At 52.7% G+C, this 16,464-nt stretch overlaps 5 protein-coding genes across 5 annotated transcripts; 2 read left to right on the plus strand and 3 right to left on the minus strand.

Moving 5' to 3' along the window:
• Positions 1-962: 962 nt before the first annotated feature.
• Positions 963-3,213, plus strand: BDP81DRAFT_95470 (diacylglycerol kinase catalytic domain-containing protein). The gene is made up of 4 exons (XM_060596522.1): positions 963-1,312; positions 1,380-1,436; positions 1,504-2,522; positions 2,615-3,213. Exons 1-4 carry the CDS (start codon positions 1,144-1,146, stop codon positions 2,966-2,968), a joined length of 1,599 nt encoding a protein of 532 aa, XP_060441328.1. The 5' UTR covers positions 963-1,143; the 3' UTR covers positions 2,969-3,213.
• A 244-nt stretch (positions 3,214-3,457) lies between these two features.
• On the minus strand, positions 3,458-4,314 carry BDP81DRAFT_397633 (nucleolar protein,Nop52; the record flags this gene model as incomplete). Its single annotated transcript, XM_060588351.1, has 2 exons — positions 3,458-4,143; positions 4,263-4,314. The coding sequence occupies 2 exons, from the start codon at positions 4,312-4,314 to the stop codon at positions 3,458-3,460; spliced, it is 738 nt and encodes a 245-aa protein (XP_060441329.1).
• A 2,300-nt stretch (positions 4,315-6,614) lies between these two features.
• BDP81DRAFT_452808 (uncharacterized protein) lies at positions 6,615-7,047 on the minus strand (the record flags this gene model as incomplete). The annotated part of the gene is made up of 2 exons (XM_060592776.1): positions 6,615-6,962; positions 7,021-7,047. 2 exons carry the CDS (start codon positions 7,045-7,047, stop codon positions 6,615-6,617), a joined length of 375 nt encoding a protein of 124 aa, XP_060441330.1.
• Positions 7,048-10,018: 2,971 nt separating this feature from the next.
• BDP81DRAFT_95506 (uncharacterized protein) lies at positions 10,019-11,981 on the plus strand. The gene is made up of 5 exons (XM_060596523.1): positions 10,019-10,167; positions 10,226-10,306; positions 11,068-11,130; positions 11,198-11,221; positions 11,853-11,981. The coding sequence occupies exons 2-5, from the start codon at positions 10,238-10,240 to the stop codon at positions 11,940-11,942; spliced, it is 246 nt and encodes an 81-aa protein (XP_060441331.1). The 5' UTR covers positions 10,019-10,167; positions 10,226-10,237; the 3' UTR covers positions 11,943-11,981.
• An 862-nt stretch (positions 11,982-12,843) lies between these two features.
• BDP81DRAFT_409253 (sulfate permease) lies at positions 12,844-15,341 on the minus strand. Its single transcript, XM_060589074.1, has 4 exons — positions 14,884-15,341; positions 13,917-14,815; positions 13,725-13,865; positions 12,844-13,665 (listed from the first exon to the last, which is right to left on the minus strand). Exons 1-4 carry the CDS (start codon positions 15,215-15,217, stop codon positions 12,982-12,984), a joined length of 2,058 nt encoding a protein of 685 aa, XP_060441332.1. The 5' UTR covers positions 15,218-15,341; the 3' UTR covers positions 12,844-12,981.
• Positions 15,342-16,464: the final 1,123 nt, after the last annotated feature.

Raw genomic sequence — 16,464 nt, forward strand, 5'->3', positions numbered from 1 at the left:
AAGTATGAACCAGATGTGTCGCATTGTTGGCGTCCATTTCCCCTCAAGCCACTCCTAGATAAGGTATTTGTCCGGCCCTGCCCTGCTGTACCTACCTCGATTGGGACGTCTACTTCACCTCCCGTCACCTGTCCAGCCTGGCTTTACAGAGAGTTACACCACAAAAGGCACATGCCAACCTCTCAAACCCGAACATCCCGGTTTCCATCGACTTCCTTTCCTTGAATCATCTCCCCGTTCGGTTGCATCACGAGTGTGAGGTGCGTTCGGGGGAGCACCTCCGCCGTGGTCAGGCGGCCGCTACGGGCGCCGCGGGCCCCTCGCATTACCTTCAGGTCCCCGGCGGGGGGAGGGGTTCACCGTTCAGTACCTACCTCAGCAGTTGGCCAGCCATTGCAGCGCGCACATCCGTGCCTCTCTCATGGTGCCAGGTTCCTTGGTGTTGCGGGTGCTTATCTTATCGCAGCTCTGCTATCAATGCCCTTCCCATTAACGGGGTACATGTATCCCCACGCAGTTACATATTGCCCATCAAAGTACCCCCCTATCCGAATCAAGCGTGACTGATGTTCAATTTCCGATTCATCCGTGCTGCCGCTGCCGCTGGGTGACCGTGCCATCCCCGGACCTTCCTGCACATCCATTTGATTCTCTGCTTGGGCCTACGCAGTACACATACACAGTACAGTCACTAGTACCAAAGTTCGTTTTCCATTCCTGGAATCCAATCCCTCCCTCGTCGACAACGGGCCTCGGGACGTGCTCTTAGCCTCCTACTAACCCAACCTCCCTTCAACTATTCCTATTCCGCTTGCGCCTACGCCCTTGTTCCCAAGTTCCTCCTACGGCTTGGTGTAACGGCGCAGTAACACTTCCTCTCGTCTTCTCTTCTCTTCTCTTCCCTCCTGCAACCCTGGGAGCTTGTGAACACCCCATTAACAGCAACTGGCGTAGCAGTCAACAACCAATTAGTCGACAACTGACTACAATGTCTCGTCGCGACCTCTGCTAGCACTGACGGGTCTCCTTTTACATCTTCACCACCTTCGCTCGCCCTATAACCCCCCCTCGCACCCAACGTGAACGGCCTGTCCCGCCGCCTCCTGCTCGTCTGTCGCTTCTTTTACCCTTGCACATTTCACGATGGCCAGCCTCGCAGGGGATCACAACACGGCCCCAAACGGCACCGAGTCCATATCCGAGTCCTCCCAGTCCTACGGCAAGTCCGCCTCGAGAAACGGCCCCCCAGAGACGATCAAGGTCGACGGCAATAAGACTCTGACTCTGACCTCGGAGAATCTCCTTCTGAATGGTGTGTTGGAACCTGCAATATACCTACCTCGTGGCGATGCGCTCGGGTAGCTAACCCCCTTTCAAAGACCCAACAGCGAACAAAGCCAACCGGACTTGCGGTTTTGCTGGGTTTGGCGCATCAGGTCCGTTGTCATTGACCTACGTTGCTCCCCCATTCCCAGCTTGCTAACGTTAGTCCACGATATGCAGCACCCGCGACGCAAACCGTTCCATTATACAATGTCCTCTGGGCCGAACAGACGGAAGAGACCCTCACGATCGACTACGCGAAACAGGCCGGCAAGCAACGAGTACAGGCCGCGAAATGGACTTTCACCGTCAACGACGCGGACGGCCCGGATGTCAAGTCCTGGATCGATACCCTCAAGAGAAAGGCATACGGGCCGGCGAAATTGTGCAAGAGAGCCAAGGTCTTGGTTAACCCGCACGCCGGACCGGGAGGCGCGGAAAAGAAGTGGCGCGTTGACGTCGAGCCTCTGTTCAAAGCGGCGCGCATGCCCATGGATGTGGAGCTCACCACCTACTCAGGCCAGGCTCTCAAGATATCGCGGGAAGTCGACGTGGACGCGTTCGACACAATCGTCACCTGCTCAGGCGACGGTCTGGCCCACGAGGCATTCAATGGTCTGGGTCAGCGGCCTGATGCGTCGCAAGCACTGCACAAAATTGCTGTCTCACACATCCCCTGCGGCTCGGGCAATGCGATGAGCTGCAATCTCTACGACTCGTATCGACCCTCAATCTGCGCCCTCGCCATCATCAAGGGAGTCGAGACCCCAATGGACCTAGTCAGCATCACACAGGGCGACCGACGCACCCTCAGTTTCTTGAGCCAGGCTCTTGGTGTTGTGGCCGAAAGCGACTTGGCTACCGAGCACTTGCGGTGGATGGGCGGCGCGCGCTTCACCTGGGGCTTCCTGGTCAGGATGTTTGAGAAGAAGTGCTACCCGTGCGACTTGGCTGTAAAGGTCGAGATCGAGGATAAGGCGGGCGTCAAGAAACACTACAAGGAGTACACGCGGAGCGCGTCGGTAACGCATACAGGTGCTAGCGAGCCTCCGAGAGCGGAGAATGCCGATGCTGTCTCGAGCCCATTCGGTGACCAAGAGGGACTGCCGCCTTTGAGATTCGGCACCATCAACGACGATCTTCCGGATGGGTGGGAGCTGATACCCCATGATAAGATGGGCAACTTTTACTGCGGAAACGTAAGTACACTGCGTCACCTTTCTCTGCATCACATGGGAGATATCCGTCTCTTCTTGATGATGCCATCTAGAATATGTACTAACAACCCCAGATGGCATACATGGCCCCAGACGCCAACTTCTTCGCCGCTGCTCTCGCTAACGACGGTCTGATGGACCTTGTCTGTGTCGACGGGGACGTCTCAGTCGGCGCGAACCTGAGCATGCTCATGTCCGTGGAGAATGGAAACTTCTTTGACAACTCGTTGGTGTCGTACCGCAAGATCTCCGCCTACAGGATCATTCCAAAGAACCAAAAAGACGGCTACATCAGCATCGATGGTGAAAAGGTGCCGTTTGAGCCTTTCCAGGCCGAGATCCACCACGGTCTTGGCAGGGTCATTTCGAAGCGCGGCAAGTACGAGGCGCCCGGTCCGATGGGCTGGGAGAAGATGTCTCTTCCGTAAGGGATTGTAGTAGCGTACAAAGGAGAGATTCGAAATAGGGTATGGTGAGAGTGTCACTAGATCGGGACAGCACCAGCCGGGAGTGAGGCCAGAGACAGACAGGCAGAACATGCCTTGGCAGTTTCTTGTCTATACAGCGAAAGAAGCGGGAGCGGGAGCGGGAGCACTGATTTGTTTCTTCAAAAGTCGAGATACCCAGATAGACCAAGACGGGAAGAGCACAGCCGTCGTCAGGCCGGGCTGAAGGGCAGGCCGGGTTGGCGAAAGGACAGCCATTGGATATCACTCACTGTATACTATAGAGTACAGCGTTGCACATAATACCTGATTTCTTTTTTGGTTTCCAATACCGTTTTCCATGGGGGTAGAAACCCATGGAGAGTCCTTGAATCAAAAATGACATGCCGCCCTTCTTTTTTAGGAGCCACCAAACGCCGTGTTCACCATCCCATGCAAAGACACATCTAAGGGAGTACTTTGGCCCCCCCTCTATTGATCGTCAATGCCGCCCCATTCATCATCATCCCCGTCCGCAGCCCCCTCCTCAGCAGCCTTGCTCTCCGTCCACGGCAGCCTCTCGTCCTCAACCACAACCGCAGCCTTGGCCCGCACAGTCTTGACAGGCGACTTCTTCAAGGGCTCAACAAGCTGGCTGACCTTCTTCGCAAACGCCACCGCCTTGGCGTCCTTCTCCTCAAGCATCTCCAACCGATCGAGCTCATCAGCCCAGATATCAAGCCCGTGGAGCCTAATCCCAATAGGCACCTTTCTCAAATCGCCCTCCACCTCGAAAGGCCACGCCCCATACACCTTCAACAGCGCCTCCACCCTCTCCTCTTGATACTCGCCCTCTTTCACCCACTGCAATCCGGACGTAAACGTGCGTCTCACGAGGAGCAGGAACTTCTCCATGCGGAGGACGTCGATATCCGTCCACTGCTTGGAGAGAATCTCCCAAAAGGCGGCGAGCCAGGTGGGCACGTCGTCGTTACGGAGGCAGGCTGTTAGCCCTGCGAGCTCGGAGGCAAGGTTTTGTTGCGGGATGGGGCGGTCGCACATCCACATTGCGTAGAAGAGGCCCTTCCAGAGCTTGAGGGCTTCGAGGTGGGAGAGGGCGCGGTGGGAGCCGAGGAAGGTTTGGAGGGAGGTTAGGGCTTGGGTTCGGAGTTTGCGGTCTGTGGGAAGGCGAGGAGGAGTTAGCTGGAGTTGTTCTGGAGGTTTGGTTCGGGAAGGTTGCGACAGCGGACAAGGAAGATCTTGGGTAGGAGTGTCGCGATGCGATGGGGGGACGAACCGCTGGAGGCCAGGTTCCTGATGAACGGCATGTTCTGTTCTTGAGACGACATCTTGGATGAGCTTGTGGAGTGGTTGAGCAGGGAGGTGGCTCAATTGAAGGGGGTCGCGGGTTCTTGGAGTTGCGACGGATATGCACCGTCGGCGATGGGACTTGCAAGGCAGGGTGGGATGGTCCCGAAGAATAAAATTGTTGTTCACCGAGAAAACTGCCCCGCCGATCCTCGGTGTGGGAGGGTCCCGGGATAACTGGATGGGTGACCGCCTTTGAAGAGGTGGGGCCTGTGATATACAGGGGAAAGGTTGTGGCTTGTGGCGTTGCCGGTCTGGAATGTTCGGTGGTGTGGCTGTGTTTTTGACGACGTTGGAGGCGCTATTGGCCTCGGAGAAAGTACTACCTGTCAACACTAATAGATATCTAGATGTTCGAAAGGTCACTTGATGGGGCATCATGTAAAATCAAAACTTCTTCCATGATAGCTCTGTAGTCATTTAATTGCCAGCCAGTATCGTAATTACCTTGCCAAAAGGGGCAGCCCTCATCCCAGAAACATGAGTCCAAGCCAGGTCCTCCGAGCCAAAACATGTTCTACCCCCTTGTCTCCTCAGGTTTCTATTACAGAAAGTCACCCTGCTCGTATTTCAATGATAAGGCGTCCATTAGGCCATGCTGCTCTCTCGATCGTACTCGGTCGAAGCAGCAGGAGAGAGAACCCCGGTGGCGCTCATAATTCTGTTGACCTTCTTGCGAACATCGTTAAGCTGAGCAAGAAGCTCCTTGTTCTTGGCCACAGCATCATTCAACTGACCCTGCTGATCAACCACCTCCTGCGTCTTCTGATGGAGCTGCGCCTGCATAACATTCAACTGACCATGCTGATCCGCCGCTTCCTGCGTCTTCTAATGGAGCTGCGCCTGCAGACCCACCACCTCATACTGCAACTGCTGAATGACGCCGTCCTTGCGCTCGCTCTCCTTTCGGAAGCAGTCAATGTGTTTGTAGTACTCCTGCGCCTGGACATAGCTCTTGTGCGCCTCGTCGTAAGCCTCGGCGACCTTGATGCGGAGCTCGGCGGCCTCGTACTTGCCGGCGAGGGCGATTTTGTTGGCGCGGATCTGGTAGTGGGCGAGCTCGGAGAGGGCTTCCTCGCGGGAGATGGTGAGGATGTCGATGAAGTCTTTGCCTTCGAGTCTGCGCTCCTTGGCCTTCTTCTTGTCGTCGGCCTTGAGTTGATTGAAGAGCTTCTCGTGCTCTTCCTCGGAGTACTGGACGAACTGTGTGTTTGCGCATTATCAGTGTTTACGTTGAATTGGTAGATGGTTTAGGGAGGTAGAGAAATCGTCTTGATGGAGAGGCTTTGACGAGAGAGTTTGGGAGCTTGAGAATAAGGGGGGTAACTGACCTTGAGACCTTGGTAGGTCAGGTTGTTGTTGTCGACCATTGCGGTGTTGGAAGAATCCATGGAATCGGGTGCCGGTGCGGATCTGTCTGAAGTTCTGAACAAGGTCTGATATTAGTATTCATCTGGACGACAAAGAATTGCAGCTGTACTTGGCCTTGATGTGATGCTTCTCACCAGAAAGAGCTATGGAGCCAGATTCTTGCGAATGTTCTTGTTGCTGGTCGTACAAAAAAAGCAGTGCTGAAGATGGAGGTTGGGGAGTAGTGCTAAAGTGAGGCTGTTGATGTTTGGCAAATTTGGTGGTGTATGAAGGAAAAAGTGTGACCCTGCAACCAAGGGGGAGAATCAGTCCAAAAAGGTGAGATGCCCTGGAATCTGGACCGCAATCACATCCGGAATATGCCCAGTATCCAGTTATCATCATCCAGGAAAGATGACCTGCTGGCTATTGCACAAGAAGCATTCGGACTGGAAATTGAGCGCACGAAAAACTTCAGGGTTTCCAGTCAAGTGTTTGTGAGTTCTGGCACTCCAGAAGATTGGCAGGGAAGCCATGGAAGCAAATTGGTTCAATCATGACGCCTCAGAAGAATATCACTGTCTGAATCATCTTCCCGCCAGTCATCGTCGAGCCCTCAGACACCAGTCTGCTCCTGCTGTTTACCTTGTTGAAGTTGGTGTCACCTCGGGACAGGACAATGATTGATATCTTGGAACCAGTCTAAAAGAAAAACAAGCGACGTCGATTTCGTGAATGGACGCATCACAATCAAGACACAATGATTCTCTGCGCATTCACCTATCTGTGTTCACTTGGCCTTTTTGCTATGTGGATGGATTACTCGTTTATTGGTGCTCCTCTACCTAAAATCCTGAGATTCCACTACCGAATATGCCGAAATTCCAGGTCATGTCGGTATTTTGTGAATGATTATTGCCCCCCGCTCTATCTAGATGGGCCAGGGGCTCTGCCTCGAAGGGTGAGGAGGGACCAGAGGCAGAAGTTGCGCCGCCACCTTGGCTTTCTCAGCAGCAAGCTCATCCTTGAGATCATCGATCTCCATCTCATATTCCTCCTTGCGGCGTTCGAATGAGGCCTTGCGGCGGTCGATGGAGGCATTGGCTGTCGAGATGGCATTCTGCGAGCGCTTGTAGCAGCTATCTCTAAGGATAGCTAGCTCACCAATGTGCTTGTCATTCAAGTCCCTAATGACTTGCTGGTGCTCCTTCTTGAGCTTGTTGAGGGCAATGGTGTGTGTATCTTCGATCACGACGAAGTCGTCTTCGGAATCAGACTTCTGCGGCCTATGTTAACACTGAACTGCAAGTATCGGTGTCGATGGGAGTCGGCCTTACCACAGCCATGTTGCTGCTCTGAGACATCGTGATTTGATGCAGACTGTTGTTTGGGCTTGTTGAAATGCTTCGTGTTCTAGTGATTGTCAGATTACTTATGTGAAAGAATGTGGGACAAAGTCACACTTGAACATACCTGTAAGAAGAACTGTTCTTGGGACAGCGGAGGCGACTGTAGGAGTGCGGAATGATGTTGCAAAAGCAAGGAAGCAAAGTTGAGGGATGTTTATGGAAAGTCGCGAAAGTCCGAGGGTGGAAAAGAGAGAGTAAGTTGGGGGAAAAGAGCCCGGTGGAAGGACCCTTTATACCAGTCAAAGGTGAAGTTGGTGATGGGGACATTCCAGGACAAGGACCCACCTCCAACGCCGTCCCAGTTAGGACACAACGGTGAAAGGGAAAGAGCGTCCAATTTCCCAATTAGAAGTTAGCGGTGAGCAATATCACGTCTTTCAGGCAGGAACAAACGTGAATCACGTTTCCCGGGGATCGTTTAGGGGCACGTATATGTTCTTTGAGTGGCCGAATGTCCTCATTGTGGGAGACTGCTTGGATAACTAGCACAGCGTAGGCTCAAGCAAGGCTTAAGAGATGGATCAAGAGGCATGATCATGGTAATTGAAACAGTAGTAGAGCTATCCAACATTATTGGTAATTTGGTAGTACAGACAAGCAAAGCCAATGGCGATAGACCAGAGCCCCTAGGAGTGATCATGTTATGTAGACATGAGTGCCAGCTAATCTTATCGATGGGCCTACTCTGCGGAGCATCTGACTTGATGTCATGTTCAGGCTTGGGACAAGACAAATTTGACTCAAAAGGTCCTTCGCAATCAGTGTCCACCGAGGGGGGAAGATCAAATATGACTGTCACCAAGGCTGCTTTGCGGTATGCTCTGTTGCGTGCGGTAGAATCAGTGTTTGATTGCACATGAAGTAATCACTTGGTATTTCTGAGCCTAGTTAGAGTTGGTCGATATTGGTGCAAGCTTTGGAGGGAGTTTTGCATGAGGCCGACGAAGGCCTTTGTGCTTTCTTGCAAGCTTACGCAAACTCCTTGCTCAGATTCAAATTATTCGTCTGACAGCTAGTCTTGCAATGCGGCCGTAAAGCAAATAATACTTCAAAATCAGGCGAAGATGAGGTGAGGATTCCTATTGGAGCCTTTAGTGCCGAAGTTGTGATTGACGTAGAAGGAAGGGGCAACGATCCAACACAATGGCCCCTTCCTTCCGAGTAGGTAATCAACCTAACGCGACTCGAGCTCCCTCGGTTTACCTTATCACAGTCACGCGTTTTGCTAGATACTAGGCTGCGTAATGTAAGGTACTGAGACATGGGAAAAATAATAAAGCTGAAAGAAACCCCTTGATGAACAGCCGTTATCCGCCGGATTCATTCGCGAGGGCGCCGTGTGCTCCTGGGCCGCACGAGGCAGAAGAAACAAGTTGACTCGATCTGGCTCCCTTCGAGCCCAAGTACCTTACGCGAAGCTTCTGCTGGCTGAATTAAAAATCAGTGACTCACCCTGACACGGCTTCTCGAAAGCAATGTTGGGCATCCCTTAAAGAGATTCGCCTGGTCGAAAGCTGACATGTATGTCTCCCGTCTACCTAGTTTAATAAAATCAGAAGATAATGAACACGAGGAACACAATAACTACGCAGAGAAGAATCAGATGGCCGCTTTGATCCATGGGAATTTGCGCCGCCGCTAGAACTGCGAGCAACCAAACTTGGAAGATGCCTATTGTTGTTTGCCCGGGAAACCGAGAGATTGGGCTACATCAATAGAGTCCTAGCCAAGTTATCATGCATGGACCAGACATAAGGATGAACGAGGAAGTTCATCTTGGGGCATATCTGTTGCTCTACGGAACAGCATACGCAGGCTCAATATCTGCTCCTTTTGCCTCGCGGTCTCTGGTGTTCGCCGTCCCACCTATCCTTTAAGTGTGCTGGACGAACGATGAACACGAATAGAATACAATTGTTAGGGTTAGCAATCACTTGTCTGGGGGGTTCCATCTTCGAAAACTGTATCACGTCTCGAGATTGTACTTCGACCTGTTGTCACGGAGCAACGGCGAATATCGAGTTCACACTTCCAACTGCTCAGTCGCTACTACGAGCGCAACCCCTACTCACGAGGTCAGTCATTATATTGATTGCTATCTCATGATTCTCGTCGCATCTCCAGTCGCGCTGTTCTCCCTTATCCAGTGCCCTTTGTCGACATACGAGCCGTTGTTCCAGATACTGTCCCGTTCGTCTCCCCTTGGGCCTGCTCCTTCCTCGACTGAAGTCACAAGCCTCGTTTGTTTACTTCACCTTCTCCCACGCGTCAAGCGTGCCAAATCTCGGAGCACAAGATGCCTCATTCTCATCCGTGAGGCAGCAAGTCCTCGCCCTACATCCACTTTTCACCCTCTCACCTTGGTCTTTCTCTTTTTCCCACCCAAATCCTCTGCCCTCAACTTCTCCTTCTCCCCTCCCTGAGGGTCTTCTCACTTTTTCTTCCTCGCCATCACCACTACACTTTCTCATCGACAACAGCTTCGCTCAGTGAGAGGCAGCGGCTCCATCCCGCGATACGACCTGCCCAGAGTTTTGATCGAAAGGTACGATATTCATCTCCTTATTCTCGTCGTCCTCGTCACAAATATCACCCCTTCAGCCCCCTTCTCAGGATCTCATCAATATGGGCACTTGGGACTGATTCTCTGGGTCCTTCCTCCTCAGCTCACGCGTCTCATCCCTCCTTCCGAATTTTCATTGCCCACGCGTCTTCTTTTTCTCTTCTCCTGGCCAAAACCAAAATATTCAGACCGCCCTCACGTGAGGGTGGGTGGCCGGGCAGACGCACCTGGGAGGTTTTTCCGGTCTAGCAAGGCTCACCTCACTCCCTCTTCCTCAATCTCTTCCGCCTGCCCTTCCCTTCCCTTTTCTTCTCATCTTCAACACCGCGGCCTTTCTTGCCGCCCACTTCGCGAGGTCTGACCTCTTCAGGTCTTGCTTCTCTTCCCTTCTTCCTTTTCTTCCTCGCTCACTCTTCCTCACACTCCCTCTTTCTCTCCAGCTCAGCTCATCTCAACCTTTTCATCATCGTCTCATTCTCGCCTCCGTCGCACGGATTATTTGCGATTCCACTGCAAGTTCTCATTTCAGCCGCGGTTTATTTTCTTCATCACTGACAAATATTTCACCAGGTCTTCCTCGCCATGGCCTCCTCTCCCGCGTCCGAAATTGACGTGCCCGGCATGAAGCGCTGGTACAGCAGCAACACCCAGGTAAGCCCACAATCTTGTCATTTATGTCCCGGACTCGATTTCTCGTGTTCTCTCCCACCTGCCCATCTTGCCGATTGGACCCTAAGCGGGCCGAGATTTCGTTCTCGGTGAGACGTCGGGAGCCCGGAACTGGAGAGGTGAAATGCCAGGATGACAGGGCCATTTGGACAGGCCAGTCACCCTTTTGTGGGCAGTCGGGGCAAATCATCTCTTCAGACCGGTTCTGCCTTCGGGCGGTATGGTCTCAACCACCTCGGATTTCCCTCGTGGAAAGCCTGGGATGGTCCAATCGGTTACTGGTTGCCTTCGATTCGTCCTAGCTGGGCAAGCAGGGTAGCGAGCCTTGGAGACACACCCTACTCTCTCGTTTCCGGGTGTGGCTGTGAGCGGTGCCGCCTTTAAACTACTGCCCTCGTGGCGGGTTCATGGAGCCAGTCCCAGCCATCTTTCAGGACTAGTCTCGCGACATCTGGAATTTTTTCCAGGTGACATTCTGGGTCCCCATCGATGTCTGGGTTCTCGGGAACACTTCCTCACAGTCGTGTTCCTGAGCTAACCGCAACGTTCTTCTGTCAAAAGTTGGACCGCGTGGTAGCTAGGTGTCGCAAGCCAAAAGTGTTTCTCCATGGATGTTAAGAAGTACCAATCTTAGCGAGGTGTCTTGGTGGCAGCCACAGAGATGCAGGATCTTAATGGCGAAGCACAACAGAGAATGACGAGTCGGGCTTACCAGTAAGGTTTTCCTTGCTGACTGGGTGAAGACACAGGAAAACTCATTCGATGCATCCGACATGGAGCATCAGGACGCTATTGCGAACAATTCGGTAAGTTGAACCTCGAAATGATTGCCCGTTCATGTCACATCTTGTACTAATAACACTTATTCAACAGGTTGACTCTGTCAATGACAATCAGGTACGTCCACAATTCACATTGTGTCCCAGCCTCGTTTTTCTTTGCGTCTTGCGCTTCCTGTGGTCGCTCTGCCCTCCGAGTCCTAAGCCAAAGACGTATCGGGAGTCCGGCGAGATATCTGAAGCTCGAGGCATGTGTGTATGCCAGGACCATTTGGACCGGTCACCGACTCTACTTTGAGCCGGGGCATCGCCCTTCGAGTGACGGATATCGAGTGCGGGACGTGGCGTCTACCTCGGTCCGTGGGACTCGGGATGACTCGTGAGGGTTCGGTCTCGTCGTCGTCATACCCTAGTAGAGCAGCTCGAGATCATTCCCTACTCTCCCGTTTTGGGGGTGAGTCTTGTGGGACGGCCCTGATGACACCTTCGGGTGTCCCTGGGGATAGCTTGGAAGAAGCCTCGGAACCACACCTGGCCGCGCCCGTGCCGTGTACCCGATAGGGAACGGGGGAACCACTCAGATGGTTAGTGCCGAACCCTCAGGAAAGTCAGGAGCTTCGTGCGCTTAACGGGGTCCTGCCTGGTATGGCGTCGATGATCAGGGTTCAGAAAGGCAGCAAGACGCAGCATTGAAAACTTCGAGTGTGGCGTACCAACATAATATCTATTTTCCAGCTGACTGGGCGAAGACGCAGGACAATGCTACCTCGGCCAAGGTCGGAGACTCTGTTTCCCAGAGTCAGCAAGAGTGGAAGTGTGAAGCCGGGACTCAGGTATAGTTTCTGCTTTCTGAAATACGTTCGTATGTCAGGCTTCTAACGTTTTAGTTCAAGAGCTCCGCAGTCAATGATAACAGCTACGAGGACGAGTCTGGCACACGGGTCGATGACGTTGAGGTGCTGCTGAGGCCAGAGTTGCGCATCAAGGAGGTAGAGGAACTTGTGATCAGCTCAAGAACAATGTCACCCGATTCCAGCACAAGAAAGATGCTGTACTCTATCATCGGATGGCGATGAACCGACTGAATGTTCTCGAAGGACGCACCATGGCAACGGAGAGAAAGGTTGGACGATTCGACGAACAGACACAGGCCACTCGACAGGAGATGCAGGCCACTCAACAGGAGATGCAAGCCACTCGACAGGAGATCCAGGCCACTCAGGCCGCTCAAGACAAGTACATCCAACACCTCATTGCCTCTGAGGACGAACGCGACCAGCGACTCAAGGAGCTCCAAGACATCTGCGACAAGCATATGATGCAACTCATGCAATACGCCTCAGACGCAAGCCGCGATCAGCAGAGAATGAACGCCCTGGGACAGAGTATTGCTGCTCTCATCATTGTTGTCATTGCCGTTGTGGGTTATGCTGTTTTCCGGTCTCTGAAATAGAATGCGGAATTGTAAATCAATTGAGACTGATTTGGGTAAGATTGGATGGAGAGGACATGGCTTGTCACTTCTCTATTGAGAAGAACAAGGAAGCATTGATAGAATACCCAACAGTAATGGAATAGCCTCCTTCCCACACCTTGTATGATTTCATGTTTGTACCTCTTGTTTTGTAACTGAGAGGCATTTCCTCTCAAAAGTCAGCAAGAGCCAGAAATCAACCACTCCCGAGTACTGGCAGAGGTCCGCATGGTCATCAAGAATCGCGTGATGGAACCGAGATCTCTGTGGTGTAAAATGTCGAGGTAAATTGAAGAAATAGGTATCTGGTAAGCTGAAATATTTATGTTACTCGTGATTCATGCCCTTGCCGTCGTCTATGGTTCCAAGGAGACAGTACTTCGAAGCTCCAACACGCCCAAGGCTCAACCCTTCTTCTCACTCAGAATATCCGCTCCAGAGCCATCATCACGATCCCAAATCGCAGTCTCCATGGTCGGGTACACCAGGTCCGCGTCCTCCTCTCGCCACTCCTCCAGATCAACCAAATGCCAGTTGGCCCTCACGAACCGGCTCCGAACCTTGTCTGACATGCCGACCATTCGAATCTGCACGCCCTTGCCAGAATGTAACTTGATCTCATCCTTGAGCTCCTTCAACGTCATGATGCCTGATGTATCGATAAATGGTACCATGGTGAAGTCCCATACGACAACAGCTAGCGGCATCTCCTTGAGACGGATTTGCCTCTGCGCTCTCAATCTCTCCAACCGCTTCTCTGCTGCTACACTCCAGTGTCGTTCTCTGTCATCTTGACTCAGACTGCTCTCAACACGTGGGTACACGAGCTTAATCGCCGTGAGCGTCGACGTCTTTGCGCGCTCGGCGTTGGGGAAGAATATGGCGTCGTTGAAGTCTACGACGATGGCATCGCCCGGGATGGAGATGCGCGCGTTCTCCATGCGTTCGTCTGTAACTTGGCGACCGCCGCCGCTAGTGATGCGGGTGATGGGTTGCGGGATGGAGGTGGCTGTTTCTGCGCTGCTGGAATGGATCTCGGGCTTGACGAAGGTGGAGCGAAGGAGAGTCCAGACGATACTCCATGCGACCTTGATTTCAAAGTCAGTTACGGTAGAGGAGAGGATAGATCTGAGACGAGGAGACTTACAGCAACACCGATGCCGATCTCGGCCGAAACAAAGATGGTGACCCAGAAAGAGACCATTGAGGCAACAAAGTCGGGGAAGGAGATGCGCCAGAACTTGTAGAACAGAGACAAAGGACCGAAGAGATGGACAACCGCCATGATCTGTTTCTTTTGTTAGTAGGTATTTGTTGAGTCCACCTCAGGGTTACTTACGATGATCGCAGACAAAGTTGCAGAGGGAAGCCAGTAAAGAGCGGGGGACAAGACGTAAAGCGTCAACAGAATGAAAGCAGCAGTAACAGCACCGGCCAGAGGACTCTTGACACCACACTCGGAAGCAACGGCAGTTCGAGACATGGCACCACCGACGGGCATCGTGCTGAAGAAAGAGTTGACGATATTGACGACGCCCAAGTAGTTGAACTCCTGGCTCTGGTCGATCTGGTAGTTGTTCTTCCTTCCAAAGGCCTTGCCGACGGCCAAGTGCTCAAGAGTGCTGGCAACGAGGGGGGCAACGGCCCTAGTAGCGACCTTCTGGACCAAGTTCGAGGCGGGTACGATGGGGTGGGTGATGCCGTGGGTGCTGACTTGGCTGACCTTCCATGCGTAGTCTGCCTTTTCGCGGTTGCGGTTGACGAGGTAGCTGATGAGAGTAAAGACGACCAAAACGATGACGGCTCTGGAGTTGGCGAGGAGCTTGATGGCGAAGTGTCTCTTGCCGTACTTCTTGCCCACCTTCTCGAGGATGATGAGGATGAGCAGCGTTCCGAATCCGATTCCGCAGGTCGCCCCGTCCCACTTTGGCAGACGGCGAAGGACATCCCCGATGACGTTGAAGACGCCGGATGGCACGTTTGTCAAACCGACGAGGGGTCCGACTTGACCGAAGGCGATGACGAGGGCTGCGGCTGAGATGAATCCCGTGAGGACTGGGAAGGAGACGTAATCCAGAAGGAAGCCGAGGCCGAAGAGACCGATGACGAGTGAGTAGACTCCGACCATGAGGGCCACGGATGAGGCAATGGCTGAGATATCGAATCCTTCTTCGCTGAGGTCACGAACGATTTCAGCTGTCAGGAGGCCCAAGATGGAAGTCGGTCCGGTTGAAAGATCTACATAACAAGAAGAATTCAGAAACCATGATTCTCAAGAGCTAGTCAATACTGGTCTGCCAACAAACCTTTTGAAGTTCCCATGAAGACTGCAAACGCAGCTGGCAGCCAACTTGAGTACAAGCCGTTGGCAATGGGAATAGTTGCAATCTTTGCGTAAGCCAGGGATTGCGGGATGAGCATGACGCCCACGGTCAGACCGGCAATGAAGTCTGTGATGAGCCATTTCGGGTTGTATTTCGGTAGCCACTGGACGATGGGGACCTTTTCGAGGAGGTAGACTCCCGCGGCTGATGGAAGCTTTGGTGCCCCCTGAACGACGAAGTCGCGAGCTCGTGCGATGCTGGCATCTGTGGCGAACTCGTCCTTCACCTTTTCGACCTTTCTGGTGATCTTCTCCATCTTGACAGTAAAAGGGACCAAAGTGCCGTTGTTTGGAAGAGATGAAAAAGGGAAAGGTGGGAAGATAATTGTCCGGGTCCTTCGGTGGCTGATGAGAAGGGAACAGACAAAATGGTTTCAGAGCAGTTGGGATGATTATATCTGTTCAGGAGGGACTCAAGTCATCACTTCATTCGATATTTGACTTATTCCCAGAGATAACATCCTAATTCAGTCAGAACCCCTCCCGCCGCGCTGATGGAGGCGTTCTTTATGCTTGCTGCATCGCATCTGATCCGCGCATTGCAGCTTGCCCGCTTGCGCAAGTCGCCCGTCCCCCAGTACAACACATCAGCCACATGGGATAGCGACCCGAACGCTGTAGACGGATAACTATACCATACAATACGTGTAGAGGGAAGGCAGGAAAGGCAAGAGAGAGAAAGAGGGGGAGGCGTGAGCCAAGAGAACACCACCGCAGCAACATCATGGTCTGCTGCGTGTGTACACAACTTGGCCCAATCTGGGCAAGGAACTGCCGTACCCTCCTTCGGACGACACTCGGTATCCCCTCACATGCCGATGACACCGAATCTAATGCAGTTTGATCACTGTTCAGCCATGGAAGGTGTCGAGAGCCTCAGATTGGTGGGAGTTTGGGTAGGTCTGCGTTACGTCGAGCAAGGCCAGCCAGCCCCCTCACGCGGAGTCGCGCCGCGATGAACGCCAAATGGCTTGGGACAAGGAAGAACGGCGGCCAGTGTTATGAAGTGAACTCCAACTTTTCCCCAATTAAGGAACATGAATAGCTACATGTACAAGCAGACTTTCAGGTCTGGTCCCTGGATACTAGTCTGGCGCAGATGTCCATCCAACTCAAAGTGAAACTGTCTGGTACCCATCCTGCGCGGGATGGGAGGAAAAGGACTTGTGAATAGTACCTTAGCGTAGCGTGGCAATAAAACGGTACGTTGATCACATGTGCACCAGGGTTGGGGGGATCAAAGTCAATGGCTACTGGACGGGACGAGAATAGGATCAGTTGAATATTGGAGTAAGAGACAACCACAAAGCACACACTATCACTGCAGTACCGTAAGTGTGAAGTTACTAAGTAAAGTACGAACGCAGCTGGGCACGGAGGCTAGAATTGGAGTCATGTCAAAGCCTGAGATGAAGGTCCGCGCCCTCTCATTCGTCATTCCACAAGACCAGGAAACCATGAGCATCGCATCTTTTTAGTTTACGCTCTCATTCACTTCGTTTAA

This window comes from Colletotrichum phormii, assembly GCF_030913505.1.
Source record: "Colletotrichum phormii strain CBS 102054 chromosome Unknown BDP81scaffold_20, whole genome shotgun sequence".
Classification (NCBI taxonomy): Eukaryota; Fungi; Ascomycota; class Sordariomycetes; order Glomerellales; family Glomerellaceae; genus Colletotrichum; species Colletotrichum phormii.

Bases quoted from the DNA above. Each gene is read 5' to 3' on its own strand.
- BDP81DRAFT_409253 (XM_060589074.1), bottom strand. From the start codon at position 15,217: ATGGAGAAGATCACCAGAAAGGTCGAAAAGGTGAAGGACGAGTTCGCC. The intron at 14,816-14,883 runs GTTTGTTGGCAG...CTTGTTATGTAG, and splicing joins CTTCATGGGAACTTCAAAAG to ATCTTTCAACCGGACCGACT. The intron at 13,866-13,916 runs GTAAGTAACCCT...CAAAAGAAACAG, and splicing joins CAACTTTGTCTGCGATCATC to ATCATGGCGGTTGTCCATCT.
- BDP81DRAFT_95470 (XM_060596522.1), top strand. From the start codon at position 1,144: ATGGCCAGCCTCGCAGGGGATCACAACACGGCCCCAAACGGCACCGAG. The intron at 1,313-1,379 runs GTGTGTTGGAAC...CCCCTTTCAAAG, and splicing joins GGAGAATCTCCTTCTGAATG to ACCCAACAGCGAACAAAGCC. The intron at 1,437-1,503 runs GTCCGTTGTCAT...CACGATATGCAG, and splicing joins TGCTGGGTTTGGCGCATCAG to CACCCGCGACGCAAACCGTT.
- BDP81DRAFT_95506 (XM_060596523.1), top strand. From the start codon at position 10,238: ATGGCCTCCTCTCCCGCGTCCGAAATTGACGTGCCCGGCATGAAGCGC. The intron at 11,131-11,197 runs GTAAGTTGAACC...CTTATTCAACAG, and splicing joins ACGCTATTGCGAACAATTCG to GTTGACTCTGTCAATGACAA. The intron at 11,222-11,852 runs GTACGTCCACAA...GACTGGGCGAAG, and splicing joins ACTCTGTCAATGACAATCAG to ACGCAGGACAATGCTACCTC.